This window comes from Micropterus salmoides, unplaced genomic scaffold (genome assembly GCF_014851395.1).
Source record: "Micropterus salmoides isolate LMB-PRFRI ecotype aquatic unplaced genomic scaffold, ASM1485139v1 Ms_hic_scaffold_10, whole genome shotgun sequence".
NCBI lineage: Eukaryota > Metazoa > Chordata > Actinopteri > Centrarchiformes > Centrarchidae > Micropterus > Micropterus salmoides.
This window is the reverse complement of record NW_024040041.1, coordinates 25238360-25264173: the sequence shown is the minus strand read 5'-3', so window position 1 is coordinate 25264173 and position 25814 is coordinate 25238360. Positions and strand designations below refer to the sequence as shown.

General features: G+C 40.9%; 1 protein-coding gene across 3 annotated transcripts in view; it reads right to left on the bottom strand.

Moving 5' to 3' along the window:
• znf385c (zinc finger protein 385C) overlaps positions 1-25814 on the bottom strand; it is a 159465-nt gene that overhangs the window by 80573 nt on the left and 53078 nt on the right. For all 3 annotated transcript variants that reach the window (XM_038704596.1, XM_038704614.1, XM_038704605.1), the window contains exon 2: positions 13168-13497. In XM_038704596.1, coding sequence (XP_038560524.1) covers positions 13168-13495 — 328 coding nt within the window. In that variant the 5' untranslated portion in view covers positions 13496-13497. The remainder of the gene's footprint in view (positions 1-13167; positions 13498-25814) is intronic.

Genomic DNA, 25814 nt, shown 5'->3' with positions numbered 1-25814 from the left:
CTTCTTTGGCTGTCTTTATTATTAGTGGCAGCTAGAGGCAGTGGACCGGAAAATTCCCATCGAGAAACAAACCCACATCTGCATATTACAGGCCTGTTTCACGTCTGCCATGACCGAATAAATTAATACATGAATAACAATGAAAATCATCCATGAGTTGCCTCGCTTGCTCTCTAAATGGCACAGTTTGTGCGTGTATGTGTGTTTGCATGTTTGTGTGGGAGAGTCCAGAGGAGCTGTAGTTGTCTCCTTTGGCTATGCTCAGCAGAGAACAAGGAGCATTTGCATAAAACCTCTATGAAGTGGCATGCCTACAGTACAGTAGGCAGGATCACAAGTCAGGTGAATGAATGTCGGGACTAAAAATTGGTTCAAATTCCATCCTGTCCTTAAAAATATCACAATGTAGCATTATTCATTTAAATCGATCCACTGCGCCATCACCACCCCAGTGATATAGATCATCATAAACAACATTAAAACAAAAATCTCCTATTTCTAGGAAAGTTTTTCCTATTAAATCATTTATGTTTCCCAGTGCATTTGCTTTTTTTTCCTTATTAAATTTGGAACAACTTCAGCTATAACGGCACAAAAACACTGTAATTCTTATGGACACTCTGTTTTTTTTTGTTCTCTCTATCCATATAAATTCTTGTAAGGATATTGGGTGTTGTATGTTGAAGAGATTGTGAAACACACGAGAGAAATGTATGCTTTTGGGCTACATAAATAAAACTGACTTGACTGCTTTTATTTATTTAATTAAATTACAATCTGCCATTTGTGATTCTAAAATCCAACTGAAATAAAACTGCATGCTTTTTATTTTGATAAATTACATGATACATTTATATTCCAGTTCTATATAGATAACTTTTTTTGATATAGCCAATCAATTTTCTTCATTTTAAACCATATTTGGTTACAGCAGTGATGTCAGCGGCATGTCATATAACAAGACATTGATTGGACACATTGATGAACAGCCAGACAGCAGCCTGTTAAACGACACAAGATTTTGAACATTAGCTTCCCCGGTAAAGACTCCTTCTTATATAACTTACAAAAATGAACACTTGTCTTGTGCTGCACCTTCGCTTGTTGATCGAGCGACCAAACAAACAGTCACCAGGAAAAGGGCACTGCTACAGTAACCTCAGTTTGCAGTCTTCCTCACGGCTTCCCTTTGTATCCTACTGCATATACATTACATGTTAACGCTTGGTTGTGTCATCATGTGATTTTGTTTACATTTGGTACAAACACAGATGTGGAAAATATGTTTGTCAGTGTGAAATAAAGGCACAAGGATGTGAGTGTGTTTTCCTTGGTGGGTACATTAGGTGAAAAGCTAATGTCGCCTAAGCCAGTGAGATGTCTATTTCTGTGTTTGTTAGTGCATCACACATGCCCTCCTCCCACTCTCGCTCTCATCCCTTTCCACCTAGTTTACATCTGTTTACTAAAGCTTGTCTACTTCAGTTTTGTGTACGACACAGCAAGGGTCTCCCGAGGTCCACCGTGCTGTGCACTAGCAAACGCGCCGACACTGTTAGACTACTTTGCAGCTGATTCCACTCATTTGATGTGATACAAGGGCTCTCATGAGATTAGATCAAATTCCGAAAAATTATGCTCTAACAGCCCAGTGTTGGCAGACAAAGACTCCTCAGCAGTGCAGGTTCTTGCATCCCATAGTGCATTGCTTCTGATGGCAAGGTACTGGACGTGCAGGATGGGAGGTACGTGTGAACTTTGGGAACTGTGAGACAGAGCAAACTTTCAGGGGCCATTTATCATGTGTCCATTAGCAGGCAGCTCTACCTCACTCGGTAAATGACAGTGTTTGTCTATATCTGCTTCTTGCTCTCTCTCTCTCTCTCTCTCTCTCACACCACCCATTCTCCCTATTCAGCCAGTCTTTCAATATCCTTTCTAATCTTTACCCCTTCCCTCTCTCTTAGTCTCGCTGATGTGAGCCTTCCCCTCTTAGAACTTCTTAAAAATCTTTTTTTTTTCTCTCCCTCATCTGCTTTATCATTCACTCCCCCTTTTTCTGGCCAACCTTTTCCCGCTCTGACCTCTGCCCCTTTCGCTGAATACAGCTGGTAATAAGTCACTCTGCTGTAATTTTGCCCTTCTAAAGGCCTGTAATGATGGGGCTCAGAGGACGGCTAAGGTGGAGGCGAGATGAGGGGGGGGTTAAAAGGACTCTTCTCTGCCCTGAAAGAAAGCCTCTCTCAGGCTTGTTTGCAGTGAGCCACTGGGGGAAGAGGGCAAAATTGGCCAAAAGAGAAAGAGAGAGGGTGAGAGAGGGGCTCATCAGGTCACATTGTACTTTTGTTGTTTCTATATCAAATGTAAAATGTCTACTGATGTTCAGTGTGTATTGGAGGAGCTGGAAAAAATGTTCTCCATTATATGCATTCATACACATTTAAAACACTTTTGTGCCAATAAAAACCCAATAAGGAAAACTCTATTTGCAGATTGAGAAAGAAATAGACACAGTAAGAGGGAATGAGGGCAATGGTGAGTGAGAAAGAAAGGGAGGGTCGTGCTAGGTGACCATTGACAAAATAGTGTTGAAACTGACTGATATTTTCTGACATTTATCAAACTGGCAAACAGTTCAATTCATTTAGCAGATATGTCTGCGGCAGCTGTGGCAATATGGGTTTGTGTATCAGACAAGCCAGATAAGGGCTCATAGTGAGATTCGCTTGGCCTTCTCCACAGACGGAGCCAGTCGACCTGTCAGAGCCCGGATAAACACAGACATCGGATGATTTCTAAGAGATGCGCCCCTCTTCCTGTGGCTTTATAAGCGCCGCTCCTCATGTTTCTCGCTCTACTGGGCCCTGTGTCGACCCGGTATGCCCGATGACCTTTTCCAGAGTTTGAACTGCCGTCACATAGAGGGCGCACGTCGGGGAGAAGCAGGGAGGAGAGAAAGAGGACAGCGAGCAGGGGGAACAGAGGTGGAGGACTGGGAACAAAGTGCAGGACTCCACAGCCACATTGCATTTCAGGAGATTTACACAACTTCCAACACCAGGAAAAGACAGTAAGAAGGAAGAAAAGGCTTTTTGTTACTAAAAAATCATTTGTATGTAAGTATGGTTAACTCATGCAGATATAAAACAGGTCACTGCAATCTCTTATGTCCTCATCATAATTTTTATTTACTGTACCATGTTTTTATAATAGTTTTGATCACGGTTTGTGGAGATTTTAATGATTGCCAAAATGACAAAGAGGAAGCAAGTGTTTTCTGGTAAAACATAACCAATAACCAGCAGCTACATGGTAATTTATACTTAATCTTAGAATTGATTAATCAATGATAACATCAAATAAACCAACCAGAGACAGGCAACGCTCGAGCATGTACAAAGATCAAGACACTAAGCCTGCTACAGTAACACCACACAGAGTCAGCGTACTGTATGCACATGCAGTGTATGTCCAAAGGCATGGGGAGGGAGAAGTCATTTTGGTCTCTGCTGGAGAAAAAAATAGGAAAAAGGCAAGGCAGCACAAAAATAAAACGCAGATGCACAAATGCATTCAAGCAGAAAATCCTTGTCGTTAATCCAATTCTTTACGCTTTATTAAAACACAGCCAGAAAGCTAGTCAGACAGGGACCATGATGAAGAGACTAACCGTGAAGAGGAGGCTCACATCACACACAGCAAAAAAAAGCACAAATCAAAAGGAAAATGAGATATGGCGATGAAAAAACAAGTGCAAATTCTGCCTTTCTCCTCCTGTTCGGTCTCTCACAGAAAACACATCTACACATGACACATTTATGCCTCCTCACAAAGCTAAAGACAATTAACACAAACACTGTGTTTATTTTTTAATTTATAGATCTGCAGGCGCCTCTGTTGGGTCATATCAGGCAAGGCTGCTGTCCACTCTCTCCATCCCTTTTCTCCTCCCTGACTTTCTCCATACCCTTCCATCATCATTTGATCATCTGCTCCGAAAAGGAGAGTTATTTATAGTACTGCGCAATTTAACTGTGTGTATGTTCGTGACAGAGAGAGAGTATAAGCAAGTGTGTGAGTCCATGTGCAAAAAGCATTTCCATCTGGGGCGTGATATGTTTTAGATAACCATCTCCATATTTTGGATATTCTGGTTGCATGTCCTTGAACAAAATTAATACCAAAACTAATTATAGAGGATTACGGCCTGTCAGAGGAAGTCCGAGGCCTCCCAACATCTCCACTGAGAACGGCAACACTGGAGGGGTAGAGGAAGCAAATGGGGTTTTTCACGCTCATATGCGCCAACACACATGCGTCTACTAGCTAATAAACACACACACACCCACAAGCAACCAGTGACAGTGTACATGGATGTTGGAGTGGCTGGCTGTTTACAGAAAATGCCCTTTAATTAAAACAAGATCACATGCAGTGATGCATCACAAAAATGCACTAACAATTTCATTATTATTATTCCAGCTGAAGTAATACCCAGAGCTGCAGACTTGAGACTTAGATTAAAGTCAGATTGAAGTTCTGAAAACTTGATCTTGGTACTTGACTCAGCCAAACCTCTACGAGGTACCTTTAACATGACTTGACAATTTGAAGAAAGAACATAAACGTCTAACAAAAGCCACAGCAACAGAGAGGTTTTGCATAGACAGACAAAAAAATACTACTAACGAAACCTTAAAAGAAAATGTTCAAATGCTCTGTCATTTTCATGGTCAGCATTCAAAGTCCTGAAGGAATTGTTACTGACTCTATAACTCACTGGCCTCCATATTATTAGATCTTCCAGAATATCAGCTTTTGATAGGGGGTGATTTCAGTGCTGTATAACTTCATGATATTGATCAAACAGGGGTAACAGAAAGCAGAGCTCAATGACTGGCATCTAATGCACTACAGAAATTAGCTAATGATTACAGAGTAATTGACATCTGGTGTATGATGAATCCTTCTATTAGGAAATTTTCCTTATTTTTGTGCTTGACACAAGACCTTTTCAAGAATTGATTGTAATTTTGCTTCCAAAACTCTTTTCAGTAACATCGATATGAATGCAACTTCACTGTCTGATCCCAGGGCTGCCTTGTGTACATTTTTACCAATATATAATATAATATATTGATTCCCTGGAAACTGGAATTGCAGCGTTACAAAGCATGCTAAATAACATTTCGCCTGAAAACATTCACAAGAGATGGAATTTATTGGATGAACTAAGCAGCCTGTTAAGACAGAAAGCAGAATTAATTTTTCATCACACTAGGCTCAACCACTATATGAATGGTGACCGACCCAACCACCTACTTGCTCTTAAGTTAAGGACAAATAATCGGTTAGCAAACATCTCAGCAAGTAGGACCAAAGAGGGGAAATAAACCTCTGATCCCATAAAGATTAACAGTACTTTTCAACTATTCTGTCACAAGTTGTGAAAGTCTGAAGTTGGTCACGAAGAAGAAAAACATTCAAATCAATGAATAAAGGCAGATCTCCGGGCCTGAATGATTACCTTCAGAACTATATATTTCCTTTTGGCCCCAGCTTGGTCTTTGTATCTTGCTGTGATTTGTCCCTTTAACCCAGGTAATTGGTGGGTGGAGTTGATACCTGATGTGAGATGCAACATACCTGAGCAGGCGGGGCTCAGGTGGCTATAAAGGATCCTACTTGATGATTTGACTCCCTCTTCTCCTGGCCTGCTGACTGATTCTGTTCTGTTTGTTTTTTTGTGTTCTACACCCATATCCTCCACTCACATATACACTGCATACATACTTATGTGACAGAGAACTACAATTGTATATTTTGCTTAATCTACTTATTAAAATATCTATTATTATTTTCAGACTGCGTGGTTTCCTGCTTTTGTCACTTACTGTTGAGCAAGGTTGTGACAAATATGATTCATGAAGATGAGCTAGTTTTGACAAGACCAGAATTTATTTTATTTGGTCTAAATGGACGTTTTCCAACTTGGAGGTTGAGGACCTTTCCTTTTGAAACAAATAGTTAGTGTTAATAAATTTTTTGTTAAAAAGCTGGTCACAGATCTGAGTTCTGCAACATACTGTAGGCCTATGTGTCTTTCTGCTCAGTGTCCTTGAGCATTGTACACAACTCCTGTCAGCAGCTGTGTGAAATGTAAAAATTGCGGGGATGTGGTTACAATGACACAATCAACAAGAATCCAACTTCACAGATATAACCTTGTGTGTAAACATTACATTCCTTGAGAGCATCTGGACTTTTCAACTTGAAGTCTGATTAGATTATTTAGACTCAAACTATCACTAACTCACCTGGGCTCCTTGTATTTCTATGAAAATAACAATGAATAGAATTACAAATGTTGAACTGACAATTTGGCCAGATTTTCTTCAACACTGCAAAGTTTCAGTGTTTTGAAAAAGGTGTTTTATATTAAACACATTAAATGCAAATAAACAATGACATATCAACATCTGGAAAAATATCTATCCACAACCAGTTTTTGCTCTGGTTAAAATTAAATTCCATGGCATTGAAATATTGCAACCATTGTGATTGTTTTTCTTTTTGGACAGGATGAAATATAGCCAACATTAGGAGCCATAAAAGCCATGACAACGTAAAAATTATCTTACGGATTTTGTTTTTCTTAAGTAGCTTTTTTCTATCTTCAGGAAACCTATTTACTTCAGCCTAGTTGAGTCATAGTTGACGGGAAAAAACGACTTATTTGTGCTGGATTTTTATTTACATTTTTGGCCACACCTTAAACATTCTCTTAAAGGAACAACATGTGGTGTTTAAACATCAATAAATCATTTCCACCTTCATTTCAAAATTCTTGTATAAAAAAACAACAACAACTAGGCTGGCATTCACGCTGAATATTTAAAATCACCCGTTACAAAACATCAAGATATAAATGGACATTAACTGCATAAATTAACACCTGAACTCACATTGTCACCCAAACATCTGGACTCTTCTCCATCCAGATCCGTCAGCAAGCTTCTCTGCATGATTTCCATGATAACAGAGTAAAATCACTTCATCATTGGCACATTTATCTTTCAGTATGACTGGCTGTGCCACATGTCCAGCATCCATGCCAGAAGAAGGGAGAGATGTGGAAGAAGATAGAAGAAGGATGGGAGACAGGAGAGAGAGAGAGAGAGAAGAAAAAAACAGCCTAAACCCACTGTCAGCTCAGTGAAGCAGAGTGGGAAGGAAACGCACGCCGACATGGAGACGATTCGCTGGGAGTAACACACACACACACTGATTTCAATGAATAAATGTTCTATTCGTTATTCAGTCTGAATCTATATAACTATAAACATCCATACAATATGCCTTACTGTACATAAACACAGATGAACGTATTTATGTTTCCACAGCACAAGTTACAGACTCTGCAGCATTTAAGAATTCTAAAAATATCTGAACCAGACATGCAGGATGCACACATATGTACACAGACACACACATACACAGCGGAGAAGCTGTGGTGGAGCTGAGGACACAGCAGGGCTGGCTGCCTGAGGGAGTCAGCAGAAGGTGAACAGAGATAAGGCTGTGTGATTGTGACTGCATGTCAGAGAGAATCTGCACAACACAAGAGTTCAGCATTCCCTGTGCCACACAGACACTACACAACACATAAACATATACCCACAAACTTTTATATATGCAGTATCCATCACCTGCAGCAGTGTACCAAACAGCGAGTTTAGACAGCTCGTGGTATATTATGGAATTTATTAAATTTGCTCAATGCTTGGTCTGTTGCATCTAAGCACCCAGACACATCAAGTTGACCTCAAATAGCTAGCGACGACAAAGCAGAATGATAAAAGCATTTGCACGGTCTCATGTCTTCTGTTAAAAGTTACAGTTGAGCATAGAGCAACGGTAAGATGACTGCAAACATGCACATGTGGCCTGCATTTCTGAGAGAAGATTTAACTGATCAGCTTCTAATCCAAAAATATATATTTAGAGACACAAACAAAATAAAGTAGCCTACCATTTCACCATAACTGTGACTCACCTTCAAGAATGTCTAATAAAACAGAAATGTTGACGTTTTGTTTTGCTTTGCTTCAACTGACGTGGTCAGTCTTTGTTTGTGGAATAAAAAAGAAAAGTTGAAAATGAAGGAGTTACTGCATGATAAAAAAAACCTGATTTGCTAGCCTGAGCAGCCAGTAAGACAGCTCCATCTCACCAGCTGCTCTTGCTACAGACTGAACATGCTGAATCAGGCAAACTGCCACTGACAAGGGCTGATTAGAACCAACTGTGCCAGGTCCTTAAATGCTGTGGACTGTGTGTGTGTTTATACATGAGAATTAATGAATAAATACTTTTGTGTCTTTTAAAAGAATCACACACACCTTTTCAGAGTATGTGTATATTTATACACAAAACATGGATGCATGCATGCAGACACATATGGACATACAAGACAGATTTGAACATGTATACATAAAAATCCATATTTTTATGGGCCCAGAAGCATACAAATCCTCAGAAATACTAGACTCATGGATGTTTTATGGGTGAAGAAGTTCTCACCAAAAAGTAGGACCTAAGCACTTTGTGTATACATGCTAAAACCCAATTTCCAGCTCAGAATAAGCTGAATACTTATGTGCTGATCTCAGGCCTTGACCACACTAATGGAGATAAATCTGTAAACACTGTTTATTGTTGAAAGTTTTCTGTGAACACTAGCATTTTCAGGACAAAAGTTTTGCTGCCCACATTGAGAAACAAAATGTGTAAATGTCCTCTTTCCTCCTCTTTTTTTCTTTGAAAACAACAAAAAGCCACAGTTACACTTTTGACAATCACTGTTCATAATGTAAACTCCTCTGTGATCATCAACATTCTGCTTCAGTAGGGCCAAGTGTTGACATATTTTCATAGGTGTCTATTGTCAGATGCATAAGCAGAAGTAGCATGGGTGCCTGGAGGCCGCTGACATAGGGCCACTACATTGACCATGAAGTTTCACTCTATTGACTGTTGTGAACACAAACAAACACCAGTAGTACATGACACTGCGTTAAATTGGGAAATTCAGCAGCCCTTATCAAATTAAACAGTCTCTTTGGTTTCAATGGTAAAGCACCACAAGATTGACAGTCACCAACAAACACACTAGATTCTAAGGAGGCACGTTTTAATAAACATAAATCATATGTAAGTAACACTTATATTTCAAACAAATGGCAAACTTATTAGCACATTTTAACAAAACTACCTTCCCCCTCATGCATCATGGGAATTCTGTGGGAGGGACGTAAGCTGCGTGTGCGCAGCGGTTTATTTACGGCGTCAAATTTCCACTAGAAGCCTGTCAGTGTTTCAGCAGCAGAGCGTGTAGCCTGCTCCATGTTATTTACTTGTTTTTAATTGTTCTTTTTGTGCTTCTACTACATTCTTCAAAGCTCTCTGTGGCTCAGTTTCGTTCCTCCTCTTGATGGGTGCATCTAGCAACTACCACAGGGAGCATTTCAGAATAAGAGCGTTTTGCCTGCCAGATTTTGCCGACATGTTTAGATTTTGTTGATTTGGTGATTCGTGCTTGCTTTTTGTTCTTCTACGATGATTAAGTATGCTACGGAGTAAAAATGTTTCTTTTTTGTCTGATTTAGCTGTATTTATTGTTGATAAACGATCGGAAGTCTGTAAAGGGTATTTTATTTTGGAAATTTACCGAATTCTGTGCCGTTTCTGTGTCTTCCTGCCCGGTTCATCTGCTCTGTGCTGCTGGATGCTGGGATGCACTGCGGCGCTTCTGGTGTGAGCACAAACATTTAGTAGAATGGCTGTCAGCTCTGGCAGCAGCGAAGCAGACGGACTCAGTGGACTTTCGGAGTGAGTCCGGGGTCATGTAAACTTGGTTTAAATGGCCCAATCCCAATGTCCCCCCTAAGCCCTAAGCCCTGAACCCTTACAGACTTTACTGACGTCACTTGAGCGCAGGGGGCTGCAAGGGCTCAAAATGCTGTAAACAGGAACGGGACAGCACTTTGCCACATTATCACATTACCTTGACAACACTGAAACATGTTGCACACTTTTTATATTATGCTTTTGCCTGATTTAAGTCAGGTTCTTGTCCTACAGAGTGGAGGAGAGGTAAATGTCATCATATATATTTCTCAATAATCAATAGGCTACACTATTGTTGGTCAAAACAGCATCATTAAGAAAAAACTACAATAAATAGCATAAATGTGTAATAAGGTGACTGCATACCTCTGACTTCATGTGTTCTATGCACCATCTTAAGTTAAGAAAACTTTCAACAATATTAACATCAGCGTAGGTGTTGATTCTTGTTTGTTTACTGTTTTCTTCTTCTCTTATAACGCGGATTTGCCTTGATACTCCTCTCGCTTCCGGGCTTCCCCTGGTAACCCCCGCGTTTCACGTCATACCGCTATGAACTGTGGGCAATTCCCTCAGCCAAAGTCTGCAGAAATGCGGACTTACGAAAAGGGTCTATAAAGGGCTCAAAATGTCCGTGAGAGAGCCCTCGTGCACTTGACGATTTGACAGTGGGACAGCCTTAAGCCCTCACGGACTTCCCGGGAACGTGCCTCAAAGTCTGTGAGTCTGTGAGGGGGGACATTGGGATTGGGCCAATGACTCTGTAGCAGGTGGGCCCCGTGATGAAGCCCCGCCCCAACTGTGCTGAGAGTCTAGCTCCGCCCCATGTCAGATGGAGGACTACTAGTATAATGATGAATGAACTGTCATAACTACTGCCTAAGAAATTCCTTAGGTGCTGAATATAACTCTGAATTGAATAGGTTTTTCCTTTACCTCTGACAAAATAACAACAAAACAAAGTAACGTCAGTGTAAAAACCTGTTATAAGCATTCACAGTACAGTACACTGCTTTCCAGAAAAATGGCAAGTTTATTAAATGCATTTGTTCTTGAATTTAATATTTAAGAGTAATGCTTTCATTATGTATATGATAGGATTTTAGCGCCTTTTAAAAACAAAAAGTCAATTCATTTCTGAGGGGCGTTGGGTGCTTTAGACGTTGGCCTCGCATGGTCCTTCAGTGAGAGTAGATCAACAAAAAATTAACTTTACTGTTCACAAGAAGACTCTGAAAGCATAAGCTCAATGAATTACAGTGTTACTGTATCTCAGTATTTACTTCCTCTAAGAGTGATACAACGAGAGACTCTGAGCCACAGATTAATCATTATCCTTGGCTGTCAACTTCTCAGTGTACTACTCAAAGAACACTGAAATAGTTTCTTGATTGTAAACCAAGAGGTTGAAAACCCTCACTTTAAGCCTTGTAAGCCCTCCATGGGTATGACAGTTGTAGGCACCAGTCATTGTAAAATAATAGCAGCCCAACAAGGAAATCCATAAAAAAATTATTGGAAAAAGAAAGGTGCTAATTAAAAGTAATATAACAGGCTAACACATACAATTCTGAACACAAGACACAGTTTTTCTTTCTGTTGCACAGTAACCAAAAGTGACAACAAAATTATATAGATGTTATTTCAAGAAACCGCTTCACCCTCAAAACACTGAAAAATGCCAAGCAATGTCATCCAAATAACTATCCATGATTTTCAAAAGGAAAACAATAACTTATTTGGAAAAAAAACTCGTTGTCACTATGGATTTTGTGTAAGAACTGTACCACTTTGAGCTCACAGTATGATCCTCTGATCATTTCACTACAATGGGTTTTACATATAGCTCTTCCTACAACATTGCTCAGACACCAGCTATAGGGAATTTCATTATTAAAAGTGTTGTAAATGGATTTATCCATTTTTATTTAACAAGACCTGCTTTAGATACTACTAAAGGACATTTTCAGAAATACAGAGAGCATCTCAGAAACCAGCCCCTACTGTTGTCCACTGAGCTGCTTTGTTGGAGCAGTTGGTAGTTAAGTGCCTTGCTCAAGGGTGTATTTTCTCAGCATGGATTCCTCCAGCTATCTTGGAAATTGAACTATTAAATAAGCCTACTTCCTTCAGTCCAGTGCTGCCTTAGAACTAAATATCTTTTCAGCATTTGACATTAAACAATACAGATCTTCCACTAGTATGAAAGTATTTCACCTGCTTTGAGAGATTTTAAATCCTGTTGTTACCCTATGCCTTTTTACAGATGGTGCTAGTCCAAATACTGCCAAGCCCTTTCAGAAACAGAAGGCTAAGATAACATTACATGCATCTGACCAGATTATCTGTGAGGTTGTATTGACAGTGTGCATTTATGGAGGGCAGATGTAGGCAATGTGATTGGTAAATTCAGACCTCTTCAAGCTCACGAACCTGCTGTTGTGAGACAACATCATAATGTTTCTCAGTGTCAAGAATCAACTAAACAGCCATGTACAACTGTGACGCCTTAGTCGACCTGTCTCCATATATATATATATATATATATATATATAAAAAAACGTATGGCAATTAGAGCTTGAATTTGGTTTCCAAACTGTTTTTGTTTTTTTGTTTTGTTTTTTAACAAAGGTCTGTGAGATTATTGCCCCTGTCTGCATACTTTTGTATTTGTGTGTTTTAAGTTTAAGTTTGTTTAAGTTTGTGTGTGCGCATCCTTTTGGCAAGGCTGAAGAAAGAGCAAAAGAGAAACCGGGAGTGTCAACGAGTCAAATTTAAGTGAGAGACTGATTCCCCCGAAGCAAAGTCCTAATCGAGGCTGTGACTAGAATGACAAAATGTCCAACTTAACTCTAGCCGCATCATTCCCAGGAACACAACCATCAAACACAACCAGCACTTAATTAGCTTCTCACTTGCTGAATTCACCCAGCTATTCTCCACTGTGTGTGTGTGTGTGTGTGTGTGTGTGTGTGTGTGTGCGTCCTCAGCCCAAGGCTCTGTCTGAACACATTTCAGCAAATAGAATCCAATTTGTTTAACTTCTATTGAATACAAGTAGGGGGGATTGGCACACAGAGGCTGGTGACAGCGGACTGTGAACAGTGTGTGGGATTCTGTTAATCTACATGGCTCTATTGTGCTAGACAGGGTTACAAAATCCAGTGGCAGAGCACGTTATCCATTGTTCAGCATTTATATCTGATTTTGCAACTATAAACAAACAACGTGGTCAGCCAAGCTGTGCTCCAGGCCTACCTGTGTTACTTGGCATCTTGCCATTGCTGATCTGCTTGAGTCTCTTCTGGTGGGATTTGCCGTTGTAGTGGATCTGGGCCTGTGCCGCTGAGTTGAGTTGGATGTTGCAGACCTCACACAATGTGTAGCTCCGCTGCTTTCTCTCCCTTTTGGGTCTGTTGAGTGCAGAAGAGAGGGTGCCCCCTGGTGTCTGCTCATCTGGTACTGCACCCTCATTCTGGGTGTTGCAGCAAGGTTCGCCGTCCATCTGCACTCCTAGCCCGGCACCAAACTCTCTCCTGTCCAGCTCGGTGTTCAGCAGAGCTGATGGGCTGAACGGACGTTTCATACCTGTGACAGAAGAAAAGGACAGGATAAATACAAAGGGGAGGACGACATAGTGAACAGGAGGAAAGACCAATATCGCTTACAATATTGAGTACACATGACTGATGCTCCCTCCCTTTCTGAAGCGCCCCAGTGTTAGCTGTGTGTCCCCATGTCTCCTGTGAATGGAGGTGTCATTTTCCTCAGTCTGGCCTGACCTGGCTCACCCGGCATACAAAGCCACCCTGTTAAAACCTGATAGCGGCAGAGGACACACAGGCAAAAATACCCCTGATTCCTAAAGCTTTGAACAGGAGTGTGCGGAATCTGACCCTGTTCTTGTCTGATGTAAGTCATGCTTGTCAGCACCCTCACAACAAAGTGACACCTGCAGTGTACACACACACACACACAAAGACATCAGGAAACAAAAGACAGACTGGGCACAAATGTGTACATGATCACACTGTACAGCGGGAATCCCAATGGTGGTAGTTCTGGGGTGCAATGACGCACCACTTGAGGGAGACAGAGCGCTGCAGTGTGGCTCTCAGAGGCCCAGTGAGGCCCCTCTGTCAAGCAGCAGTTTCACTTGTGATGACTCCATGCCTGCTTGCTGTCTGCGCACCCCTGCAAGCCAAAATGCTGCAGCATTAGCTACGCTACAATCTCAGCCAAGCAGTGCCTGGATCAGATAGGCAAACAGGAAAACAACTGGGAGTAAATGGGCTTCTGAAACAGCTCTGATGAGGTTTGCTGACATTGAGGTTCAAATCTGAATGGCTGAATTACGGATGCAACAGCAACTGCATTAAATATAAAAGCACAATATGGAAGGTAAGATGACACGCTTCTCCCAGCTACGAATTTTGTACACTAGCTGTAAGTACTTGTGAAAACCTGACAGCTTGATATATGGGGGTTAACAGAAACCAGGATATCGAAAGAGACAAATGAGCAAAGTCACATTTCTGTCAAAAAAAGGCTGACGCTTAAAACACCTCAGTTTTTCCATGGAGGGATCTGTGGTCAGAGAAGAAGCCTTCACAGGATATACAGTCAGAGAGCAAGGAGCTGTTTGTTTCATATGCAACTGCTGTCTCTATAAATAAATGAAAAGGTAGGTCTACAGTAGCTCTGTGAATGATTGAGACATCACCATTGGAAAAGTTCGTGAAATACTCCCAGCTGTGCATTTCTGCTGCTGGCTTTTTGCCTCTGCCTCAAGTTATTTATATAAACAGCCAAACCGCTCAGACACAACACACACACACACACACACACACACACACACACACAGACCAAAGTAAAGTGGAGTCTATGATGTATACATACCTACATGCATGAAAAAACTCACACACCCAAATGCAGGTGTGTGTGTGTGTGTGTGTGTGTGTGTGTGTGTGTGTGTGTGTGTGTGTGTGTGTGTGTGTGTGTGTGTGCTTGAAAACACATTAGGGCAAACAGCCTCCATGAAAGCTGCTATTCACGTTGCCAATCTGGGAGCACTCAAGAGGCTCCATCAGATGTTTTCTCAAAAGCTTTGAGCAATGCAGCTCTCTGGCACTGAATGAAAAAAATCTCTATGGTCCTTAACCACGCAACCTCCTCATACTCCTGCCAAACTACTCAGCTAGCTGCCCCAAATTAGCATGGTTGTAAAAACAAAACCCTCAATGAAGACCTACAGAACGTAACACACATAGCATATTACATCCCTCTGCCCTCCTACACAACTTGCATTAAGAGGCAGTTCTTCATAGAAAAGAAAGCACTCGTATATGACTGACTATAAGACAATCTCAAAGATTGCTCATGTTTTTGAAGATAAAAAGCATGTCCATTGTCTTGCCTACAGTAGTGGATTTAAACTAATGCTTGCCGTTTTGTCAGTTTGCCTTCTGTTCAAATGGCATAAGCATGACCATGAACACATCAAAACAGTACACCCAGTAATGTATTAAATTTATCTGACTACATTCGGCTTTGGATGCCATTACTGGTTTTTGTTTTTGTGAAATTTGGTGTAAATGAAGTTTACCTTAGAGATTTGCCGGGTACACATAACACAAAAACTGGGCCAACTGCAGGGAGGAAAGTTTTTTTTTACCTGCTACACCGTCTGCATTTTGAATGTGAGTCGCATTATAGCAATATAGGAGAGAGACATTTCATATTTTCAATCTATTTGTGACAATATATTTTTTAACTAAATAACTCAAAAAGTGACACAAGCATTGTGTTATTTTGGGTTAATTCTGGTACAGTTTAGTTTTCATTTTAAAATGATTTCAACAGAATTTTACTATATGATGGGGTCCTATATGAACACAGTATTTTCTGCCTAAGTTGGAACCGTCTTATTTTCTTTCACATTTGAGGTCTCTGTTTTTCCTTATTCCCCTCTGGGCACGTAGTATTGTGCACCAATCAGGATTTAGCAACATTTGGATTGCATGACATTTTTTTGGTCACTGACAATTACATGTGATCAAACTACGCCCACACAAGCCGATGCAGCAGATCACTTGAGATTTTGATTGTTAAACTCCTAATAGGTAATTCCTAAAGATGCTTATTTAAGCCTGCAGACACTTGAAAGAGTTGTCCAGCTGTAGGTAGAAGCTGTGTGAGACTAGAGCTCGTGCTGTGGCTGCCACAGAGATCTGTAGGCTGACACTGGACCGTAGATTGTCAGGGGGTAACCCTGGGGGAGGAGAGGGAGGGCAGGAGGCTCTGCCAGCCTTGCCATGTCCTCTCTTTCTGCTGTCTGATGTGCCCCTCTGCCTACACCGCGGCGCACACCCTCCTTCCTCGGCACATGGGAAACATATATCACTGCTGTGATCCTGCTGAAAGACCGAGGCTCACCCAGCATAGCAGCTCAGCAATAAAAACTCTATTTATGATCTTGTGTCCACTGCTCACTGATCCTGAAATACTATAGCACTTTCCCCAGCTCAAACCAGCTCTAACCACTGGCCCACCACGACGAGTACCCCCACCCATCCACTGTTGCCGCAGTTGGCCTGGAGGCGTTGGTTCTTCCTGGTGCAGGCAGAACAGGCTGCCCTCCAGATGAGACAGTCCAAATATTTAGCAGCTCCTAAATCACACTGATAAGAGCGGGACACCAACAACAAGTGCAACCCGACGGACAAGTGGGCAAGACACAAGCACATGTGCACAATCCTCCACATACACACAGACATACATGTGAACAGTTACAGACACAATCGCAAACATAAGTTGCCCTTCTGTAAACAAGGAGCAAGCAATTCAGCAAACATGCACAAATAAACAGAGATATTTAGACTTGACTAAATTTATCCTCTGCTGCCCAGAGCACATGGACTAAACCTCAGCAATATAAACAAGCACAATCAACAAAAAATGAAATCTAATCAAGCCAAGCATCACAGCAGCCAGAACACACAGTTCACACATGTCCTGAATACACTGCCTCAGAGGAGATACAGATACACATGCATGAAGGAAAAGGTAATTTGAGGAAAAGAGTACTGAGTAAACAGCTGGATACAAAAATGTCAAACAAGTTAGCATTCTTCCCCACTGACATCTTGACGGTGAGGGCTGCAGGTGAGGACATTCTGTTTCCCTGTTTGACATGTATCAGATGGGTAAGGATCAAAACTTTCACAACAAGAGACATTGAGAAAAATATGAAAAACAGAGAGGGGAAAAAGAGAGAGAGAGAGACTCGTGATTCGAACACAAAGTGCTTGTATAATTGGCATTATCAAAGTATCATTACTGTCATCAGAGAACGGGCCAGAGGTCTTTGAAGTTCCATGTCTTTGTGTCCAGAGTATCAGTGTTGGTTATGTAAAGTCCAGGCTCGGTTCTAATGAGTGTAATTATACAGGACTCAGTTCTGTGCTTATTGAAAAAGAAGCTTCAACTATAGTGTGGCTACGACTTTCGAGTCGAAAGATAGGACCAAGTGTTTGCAGTCCTTGTCACCCCCAGCCTGAGCCCGAGAGTAAACAAAAAGCAGTGGCACATAAATTGATGTGTTTTCTCTAATCTATGTTTGCAGCAGTTCTTTGGCATCGCAGAGAGGGTATTTGTTCACAGTGTGTGTGTGTGTTTACTTGTGTGCATGTGTTTGCTTGTGCACGAGTGTGTGGCAGTGTGTCCTAGCAAAACAAATGGTTTTACTGGGGGAAGTTTATACAGCATTGCAGTGATCCTATCACTGAGGTTGAATTGCATTTGCGCGTGTACGCCTTTATGGTGTACGCATGTGCAGGTTACAGACATCGGACAGAGGGTATTACAAAAGATAGAAGAACAACAGTTTAGAGCAAATTAGAATCACTGCCCTGTGGTTATATGCCTCCACCAACCAGTCAAGTTGCAGTTTGCATCCATGTCTGTCCAGACTCATAATATACTGTATGTAGTGAATAAAAAGGTATAAAGTGTATTTTTGGCTACATGAAAGTTACCCCTATATTGATGATATAGATGATACTTCTATGCAAATATGGATTCTATAACTTCACAAAATGTGAAATCTGGAATGCCCAATTATCTAACCCCGAATTGCCCCTGGCGGCTTATCCGCCAGTGTGTGAATGTCAGTTTCTGTTTGAGCACTTAGGCTCAGTGTATAAATGTGTTTGACTGGTGAATGCAGATGTGGTGTAAAAGCACTTTGAGTGGTCGAAAAGACTAGAAAGGCGCTATACAAATACGGAGCATTTACATGACCTTGGCTTGACCAGCTGTGAAGTATGGTCACATCTCCCCTTCTGTTCCTGAACTATGGGGTTGAACAAAAAAAAGTTTTTTCCAAAACATTATGATGTCACAGTAAAGTTGACCTTTGACCTTTTGGGTAAAAAATGTCATCACTTCATTGTTGTATCACATTAAATATCTGTTTAAAATTTTAATTTAAAAGAGTTATGGCCAAAAAATTGTCAAGGTCATTCAGAGGTCACAGTGAACCTTTGAATAAAAAGTGTCACCAATTAATTGACCAACCAAATATGGAATGAATGAAATGTGATCATGGCTTGAGTGTTTTGTGAGGTCACAGTGACCTTGACCTCCGACAACAAAATTCTAATTAAGGTAATGTATAAGTGTCCATCTGATAAACACACACACAGTGTCTGTTATCCCTCTCTTTTTTACTTGTCCTCAGACTGATATATTTTCATATCTCCAGCATGCAGCCACCGGGGAACCGCTATTAATGCGTGCCGGGTACTCTCAAAGTGTGTGAAAGTCAGACTCTCTTTCTCGCTCTTTGAATGTGGTTATGAGTAAGCACATACACAATTGCATATGCTTGTAGCATTGTTTCCAAGCATAAAGGGAAACACAATTTTCACATTTACACACGCTGGAAAGAATTGTGGTCATAACAACATGGTCAATAGCTGATACATGTATATCTTCCTATATGAATTGTGCTGAAATGCAATTCCACATTTTTATGTGTCGCAATTATGTAGAATAAGAGATACACCCAGGCATGGTGAACATGCAATGTTCTGGCTATGTTTTTTTCTGGAGTGCACTTGAATGTCCTCATAGATGTTGTTTTAACTACATTTATCATAACCTGTGAAAGAGATTGCAGCAGAGACCCTAAGGTCATTTTGGCTCTATGGAGTGAGCAACCAGATCATGCAGATAATCTATCGGGCAATCCTAGAGAGCATCACAGAATTACAGCACGGTTTGGCAACCTAACAACTGCAACTGAAAAGAATGCATGGTAGCAAGCACAATAACTATCAAGGTAATAGGGAAAAAAGACTATGAGCCCATACAGACCCTGTACAAGCAGGCAGCCAAACAAGCAACAAAAATCATTTGTCTTGGTAGCCGAATGGTTACAGAGCATGCCGGTTCCATTCCAGCCAGTGACCTTTGTTGCATGTCATACCCCTCTCTCTCCTCGCTTCCTGCACACCTCTTCACCTGTAACTATAAAAAAAACAAAATCATTGTGGACCCTTAACATCCCCTATTCTCTGATTACGAACCCCTGCCATAAGGAAGAAGACTCTGTGTGCTAATCAAACCGCTTGAATCTATCGTTTGTTCCAGCCTCCATCAAGCTGCTTAACTCTAATGCTAAATCTTTTAAAAACACATAAGCACTTTTGCACTTAAATTCTTTAAGTTTCTTCTTTAAGTCACCATGCTGCCATTTCGTCAAATGTATAGTCAAACGTTTTAAGATGTTTACTTGTGAAGAAACTGTCCTGCATTGTGTCAAAGGCTTCTCATGTTTTTGTGAGAAGCAACAGATTGCAGCACTGTGCCACATTTCCCCTTGGGGACAATAAAGTTTACTCAGCTCTCTCTCTTTATCAAAGGAAGAGGAGAAACATCTGCTCATCTGCATGCAATCGTGTGCATATTGCTGTTTGGCTTTATCAAAAATAGATGCAACATGTATCTTTTATTGAACTTTTAACAATTTAGTAGCCATATACAACCCCAGAATTCTGAGTGATCAACTGGATGAATATCTTTAAGGGCTTTAATCTACTACAGTTATGTGAGACACATTCCACTGCACTGTTTTTATTATTGGACAAAGGATAAAATGGGTGCATTATTGGTACAGGTGCAAAAGATACTTTAGTCAGCATTTCAGTGACACTGGCATTATTCATCTTCTAAAAAGCCCTTGTCAAACATTTGATAAAGTATTTTTGAAGCATTCAGTAAATTCTCTCCCTTTTCCTTTGACTTGTGTTCAAAATCTTACAAGAATAAGTTGCGTGCACTGCCTCTCTCTACTCATCTTATTATTAAGTGACATATTTCCTTGAACTTCTCTTCTTGTGTTTGTGCCATTCCCCTAATCAAGCCTAGCAAGAGAATTAGATACCAAAAACCAGGTTTCACAATTTGCAAAAGGCTGGACTGAACAGGGCAACTCCATCCAGTGTGGCCCTGTTCATTTTTCCACCACAAAAAACAGACCAGTCCAGTTTTAACACTACTATTCAAACATCCGTCTGCCTCAAGTGTGCTAAAGTTAGCCCATGCTGTGAAACAGGCCCATATTCGCCTTGTTCACATTTCACCACAAACTCAACTGGGGAACTGCCCAATAGGAGTAACCACAGACACTGGGAGAGGTTCCATTCAAACAATAGATATACTTAGACATGGACAAACCCAGGCTCAGCCACAGTTAAAACACACACACACACACACACACACACACACACACACTCTACAGTCAACCAACTGCACACACACAGATGAAGAGACAATCTTTATTGTCCAATTCAGCCTGGACTTTACATAATTAACACTGTATTTATTGTACAATCTGCTTTGGCCTGTGCTTTTAACATCAGTTGTCAGTTTCTGCCTGCGCCTGACACAATCTGTAACATCTGAACACACACTCCCATGGCAGTTATGAGTTAGGGTCAAAGTAACAGCAGTATTTGGCAGACCTGTTGAAGAATGTGTTCCCAGCCAGGAATGAATCCAATTAATGATGAGTAGTCATCTTTATCCCAGGAGGCATCTGTTGGCCGAGTTGTTACACAAAAAGCTGGCCTGTTTAAGAGCCATGCCGGTGGTGTTGGGCGGTATTCTGATGAACAGATTCAGAAATAACATCAAGGACATTTGCCACCGCTGGCTTAGACATGCATGGCTCAGAGAATCACTCAGAATTATCAGTACTGACTAGCACAGGCTTCCTCTTCACACACTTTTACAGTAAACGATGCCAGAAAATTTCAGTCCACCATCCCAGAAAAAAATCTTTACACTAGTATTTCTTTCATTTCAACTAGAAATTTAAAGCCAGCTGTATCAGTCTCAAGATACAGATGGTGTTGTGTGCTTTGTCAGATGTCTGGGGAATGGGATTAATTCAGAGCTGACTGGACATGGATTTTTGCAGGGAGAGTAGATGGATTTTTGCTTTTAGATAAGACTCTAATCCTGCATATATTTAAAAATGATGAAATTGGCTGAGTAAGAATGACGTGCCTATCAACTCATCTCCTTCTCTAAACACCAATGCAATTATTGTTTAATACGCTCCGATAGTAATCTGCTGAGCCCGTACAAGCCCCATACTCCAGTGAGAAAATCATGTAATTGTCCCACACAGCTTGTGTGACAAACAGGTATTGCATGCACTCTTCAGACAACAGAGAGGCAGCTCTAGATTGGATAGCATGACTGATGGCGACTGGAGGAAACCAACTGCCTTCAGGACGGAACAGTTAAATGGTAAATGGACTGCACTTACATAGTGCCTTTCTAGTCCTCCGACCAAAGCGCTTTACACTACGTCCCATTCACCCATTAACACACACATTCATTCACTGATGTCAGTGGATGTAACATTCACACACACTAACACAATTTAGGACACTTCGACCTGCAGATCGGAGGTGCCGGCGTTCCAACCACTGACCTTCTGATTAGCGGACGACCCGCTCTACCACATTTTGGCACAGGTGCAGTGCTGTTTTTGATACTGGTGAGATTGAGCGCTGAAAATGGCTACTTAAGGAACTTCCTTTTCTACTTGCACATTCCTGCATGCACCACACTCAGTACCATCACACGAAGAAAAACACACCCGCACACACACTCCTCCCTCCGTGTAAACATGTTATTCCACTAATATGTTTTTAAGTGGGAAGATGATTCAAACTCTGTGAATATAAAGTACACCACAGTGAATCAGCTGGCATCTGTGGCAGGGAACAGCTTCTGGTTTGCTTCTCTAGAGGGACAGAGAAGATGTGTAAAGCAGACGTTACCTCATACAGCTTCTTATAAATCATGTATAACCTCAAGGAATCCATGGTGTTGTGACCACACACTACTTGAGTTGTGACAGCAGGGGGCTAATTAAACAATGTCAGCTTTAAACTGATGTAATTATTATCAAACAACCTCATGCATCACCTTGTATTAGTATTATCACAAAATTATGTTATATTTTAACTGATATTTTATATTATATAATTTTATTTGATAATTTAACATATTTTTGCCTTTATGTTTTGTTTTACTTCTCATTCATTATGATGACATCACTCATGTTTCCCTTAGTGACCACACCCATTATATGTCACAACTAAACTAAACGATTGTTTACTACAGATTTGCTTTTACTTGTATCTGGTACAATACATGTATTGTGCATTGTCCCTGTTAAAAAGATAACAAACAAACAAACAAACATCATGTATCAAAGCCTGTTTTCCCATAACAGGTCAGAGAGCAGCACACAGACAGAGTTGCCACCTTCCTCCCACCTCCTCCTCCTTACAGGTTGACAAGCTGCAAACACACTGTAAACACACTTTCAGAATGAAGGAGTAAGATGTTGCACAGTTACACTGACACTGTTTGCGTCATATGTCCCGCCCAATTAAAAAAGAAAAATCCACTAAATTTTCAGATTCAGCCAATGTCTTGTTCCTCTCACTGGCTCCAACTGATGACACTTCAAGGCAGGAGGCGCCTTCGATGATGTCATTTTTTTTTCTTCCAAGCACTCCTAATGATCTGCTTCGTTTCATTGGTGTGCCATATCGGGGCCCCGACTGTGGAGACTTGTAATTACTGCAAGGATTTGATTGCATTAGCCTCATCCCTACCTGTCCTTAATGACATTAGTTCTGTAGGAGGAAATTCTTTAGACACAGAGAGCTGAATCGGTGTACCTTACATGCGGCTAGACACTGACATATTGTCTGCTCCATTGTAAACAAATGTAATTTAGTGAGAGGGGTATACCAAACAACTTCAACTCAAAGTATCTGGTATCTAACGTTGAATTTTTACAGGAAATGAAGCAAAATGGCTACCTTAACATAGAGGAGCTGAGAATTCAAATGAGACACACTTCATAAATCTAAACATATGCACATTCATTTAAGCACAAACCAGCACAAAGCACAAAGCATCAGCGCTGCAGGAAATGGTCTCAGAGGAAAAACCAAAGGCTGAACTGTCCCAATAAAGGGGAATAAAGAGCACTACTGCTGCTGCTGAAATGCTGTTTCAGCATGTGGGTGTGATTCAGCTGCACATGTCTATCTATGTGTGCGTGTGTGTTGTGGTATCTAAGAGTGAGTATTCAACCGTATTATCCAGGGATCAACTATGGTGTTGATGCTGGCATGCAAGCTGTCCTTGCCAATAAGCTGCCCCTGCATCCATCAGTCCCTGTCGCACTACCAGTGCCAGCTCCGACAAGAGGAAGGATTATCTGCCCAGAACTTCGAGTACTCGTTATTTATGTTGCCATGCTACTCACAGGGACACACAAAGAAGATACAGAAATTATTAGAAGGCGGGTGTTATATATAGATGGTGGGAAGATGAGTACAGTGACTGAAAGTAGCATAAGGGGAATGGTAAAGAGAGTGGGCTTGACATATGTTGGACGTACACTGCAAAAAAAAATCTCTTCTAGACACAAGCCACTTTCACATGATACATAGTCATTTGATTCACTGTTAAAACAAAAATAGAGATAAGTTCAGCTTTAATAAGATAAAAATCATTCAAAACCAACATTAAAACTACGATTATTTGTTCACAATTGTGTATTTATGCTTCTTTACACCTGATGGTGAGGAGCTTTACAAGGAGGTTATAACACAGACACTACCCTTCCCCCCTTCATCACACACCTTTCTACGCAGATGGAGGAATTGTGTTTTTCCCTTCTGACATGGATGTTTTTAACAGTAAACCTGAAAAGGTTTACGGTTTCAGGTCAACTAGATTCCATAAATATAACAATAATATTATATTTAATCTTACTTAGATGTTGTTTTTTAAACAAAAGACTGTGTCTGAAAGAAAAGAATGCTAGATTACTGTTTGGCATACTTTTGCCTTGAAATGAGTTTAATAATGTAACGCAAACAGTGTTTGAAAAGGCTTTTAACCATGTAACAACAAATCATGTTAAAATAAGATATTTTGAATTTCTTAAATTGCCTTTTTGCAGTGTTAACAGGAGAGAGAACACCAGGAGAAAGGAGAACAATGCTGTTAAAAGACTGACTTGGTGAATAAAAGGTAGTGATGCATATAGTCCCTGCTGAGTTCATTTCAGTTGAACCTATAGCACATTAACACTGGCCACCGCCATAGAGCTCCCATCGCATACTGTATATTACCATGCATCTCTCCTACCACAAAGACACACAAATGGCCCCTCAGACCATAATTTGCATCCCTGCCGTCCCTCAGTCGCAGCTGTTCTCGCCCACAATAATGTTCATCTTTACAGCCCTTTGATCATGAGGCTTTACCATGTCTGCATCTCTGATTTCATCTAATCCTATAATCTGATTTAATCTAATCTAGGTTGACCTAATCCAGATCTTTCTGTCAACAAGTCCTCAGCAAGGGAATTCATTAGATTTCAAGTACAAATCTGTACGACCTGGAGGAAGCTTTGTAGATTTAAACCACCCGTTCTTAGCAAAGAATTAGCATTAGCAAATAAATGTTCAGAGTCACCTTCACCTTCAGACTTCATTTAGATTTTTGATTTCCATTTTAGAGAACAACACAGTCATTGCTCAACACAGCAGACCCATTAAGTATTAGCTTTTTATGCAAGTATTTGCAAAAAAAAAATTTGTTTACTTTCTGTGCCATCAGGAGTAGACTTCATACATGTTAGAATCTGCATTTGCTACCCCGTGTATCTGCTGCATATGTATGGCAGTTTCAGAGCAAGTGGTTGAGCCTGTGCTCCTAATGCTGCATCCTTGCTGTGATCGGCAAAGTCAGAGCAATCAGAGAGCGGCTGCACTTCGCTGCCCCTGCAGAGACTGCGAAAGTAAAGGCAGAGATGAAGAGCAGTGGGAGAGAGGGTGGAGGGTGAACGGGCATGCTCCTGTAATCTGAGTACCAAGTCTTTGATGAGGAAGTGTGTCTGCTTTGTTAACGCTCTGACACTCAGAAAGACTGCAGACTCATTCTGTGTTTGGATGCTTTCCAAAAAAGGCCATAAAAGCTGTCAGAGCTGAAAAGCAGCTATAGCAAAACAGACTAATTAATAGACACTTTAACATATTCACAGTCATAAATCAGCTTTCAGGAACTTCTGTGTTGTATCTGGGTCTCACAGAATCTTTTAGCATAGAGAAAGTTGGCTAGTCTGGGAAACACTGCGGTTGTGCCGTGATTGATAAAGTGCAATTACGGTAACACATACAGACTTCTCTGCTAACACACACGCACACTTAATACACACACTCCGTTCAAGTCCCTCTGGTGGCGTCTACAAAAAAAAAAACACTGTCATGTCGTCGTTAAAAGACAAACTAGCC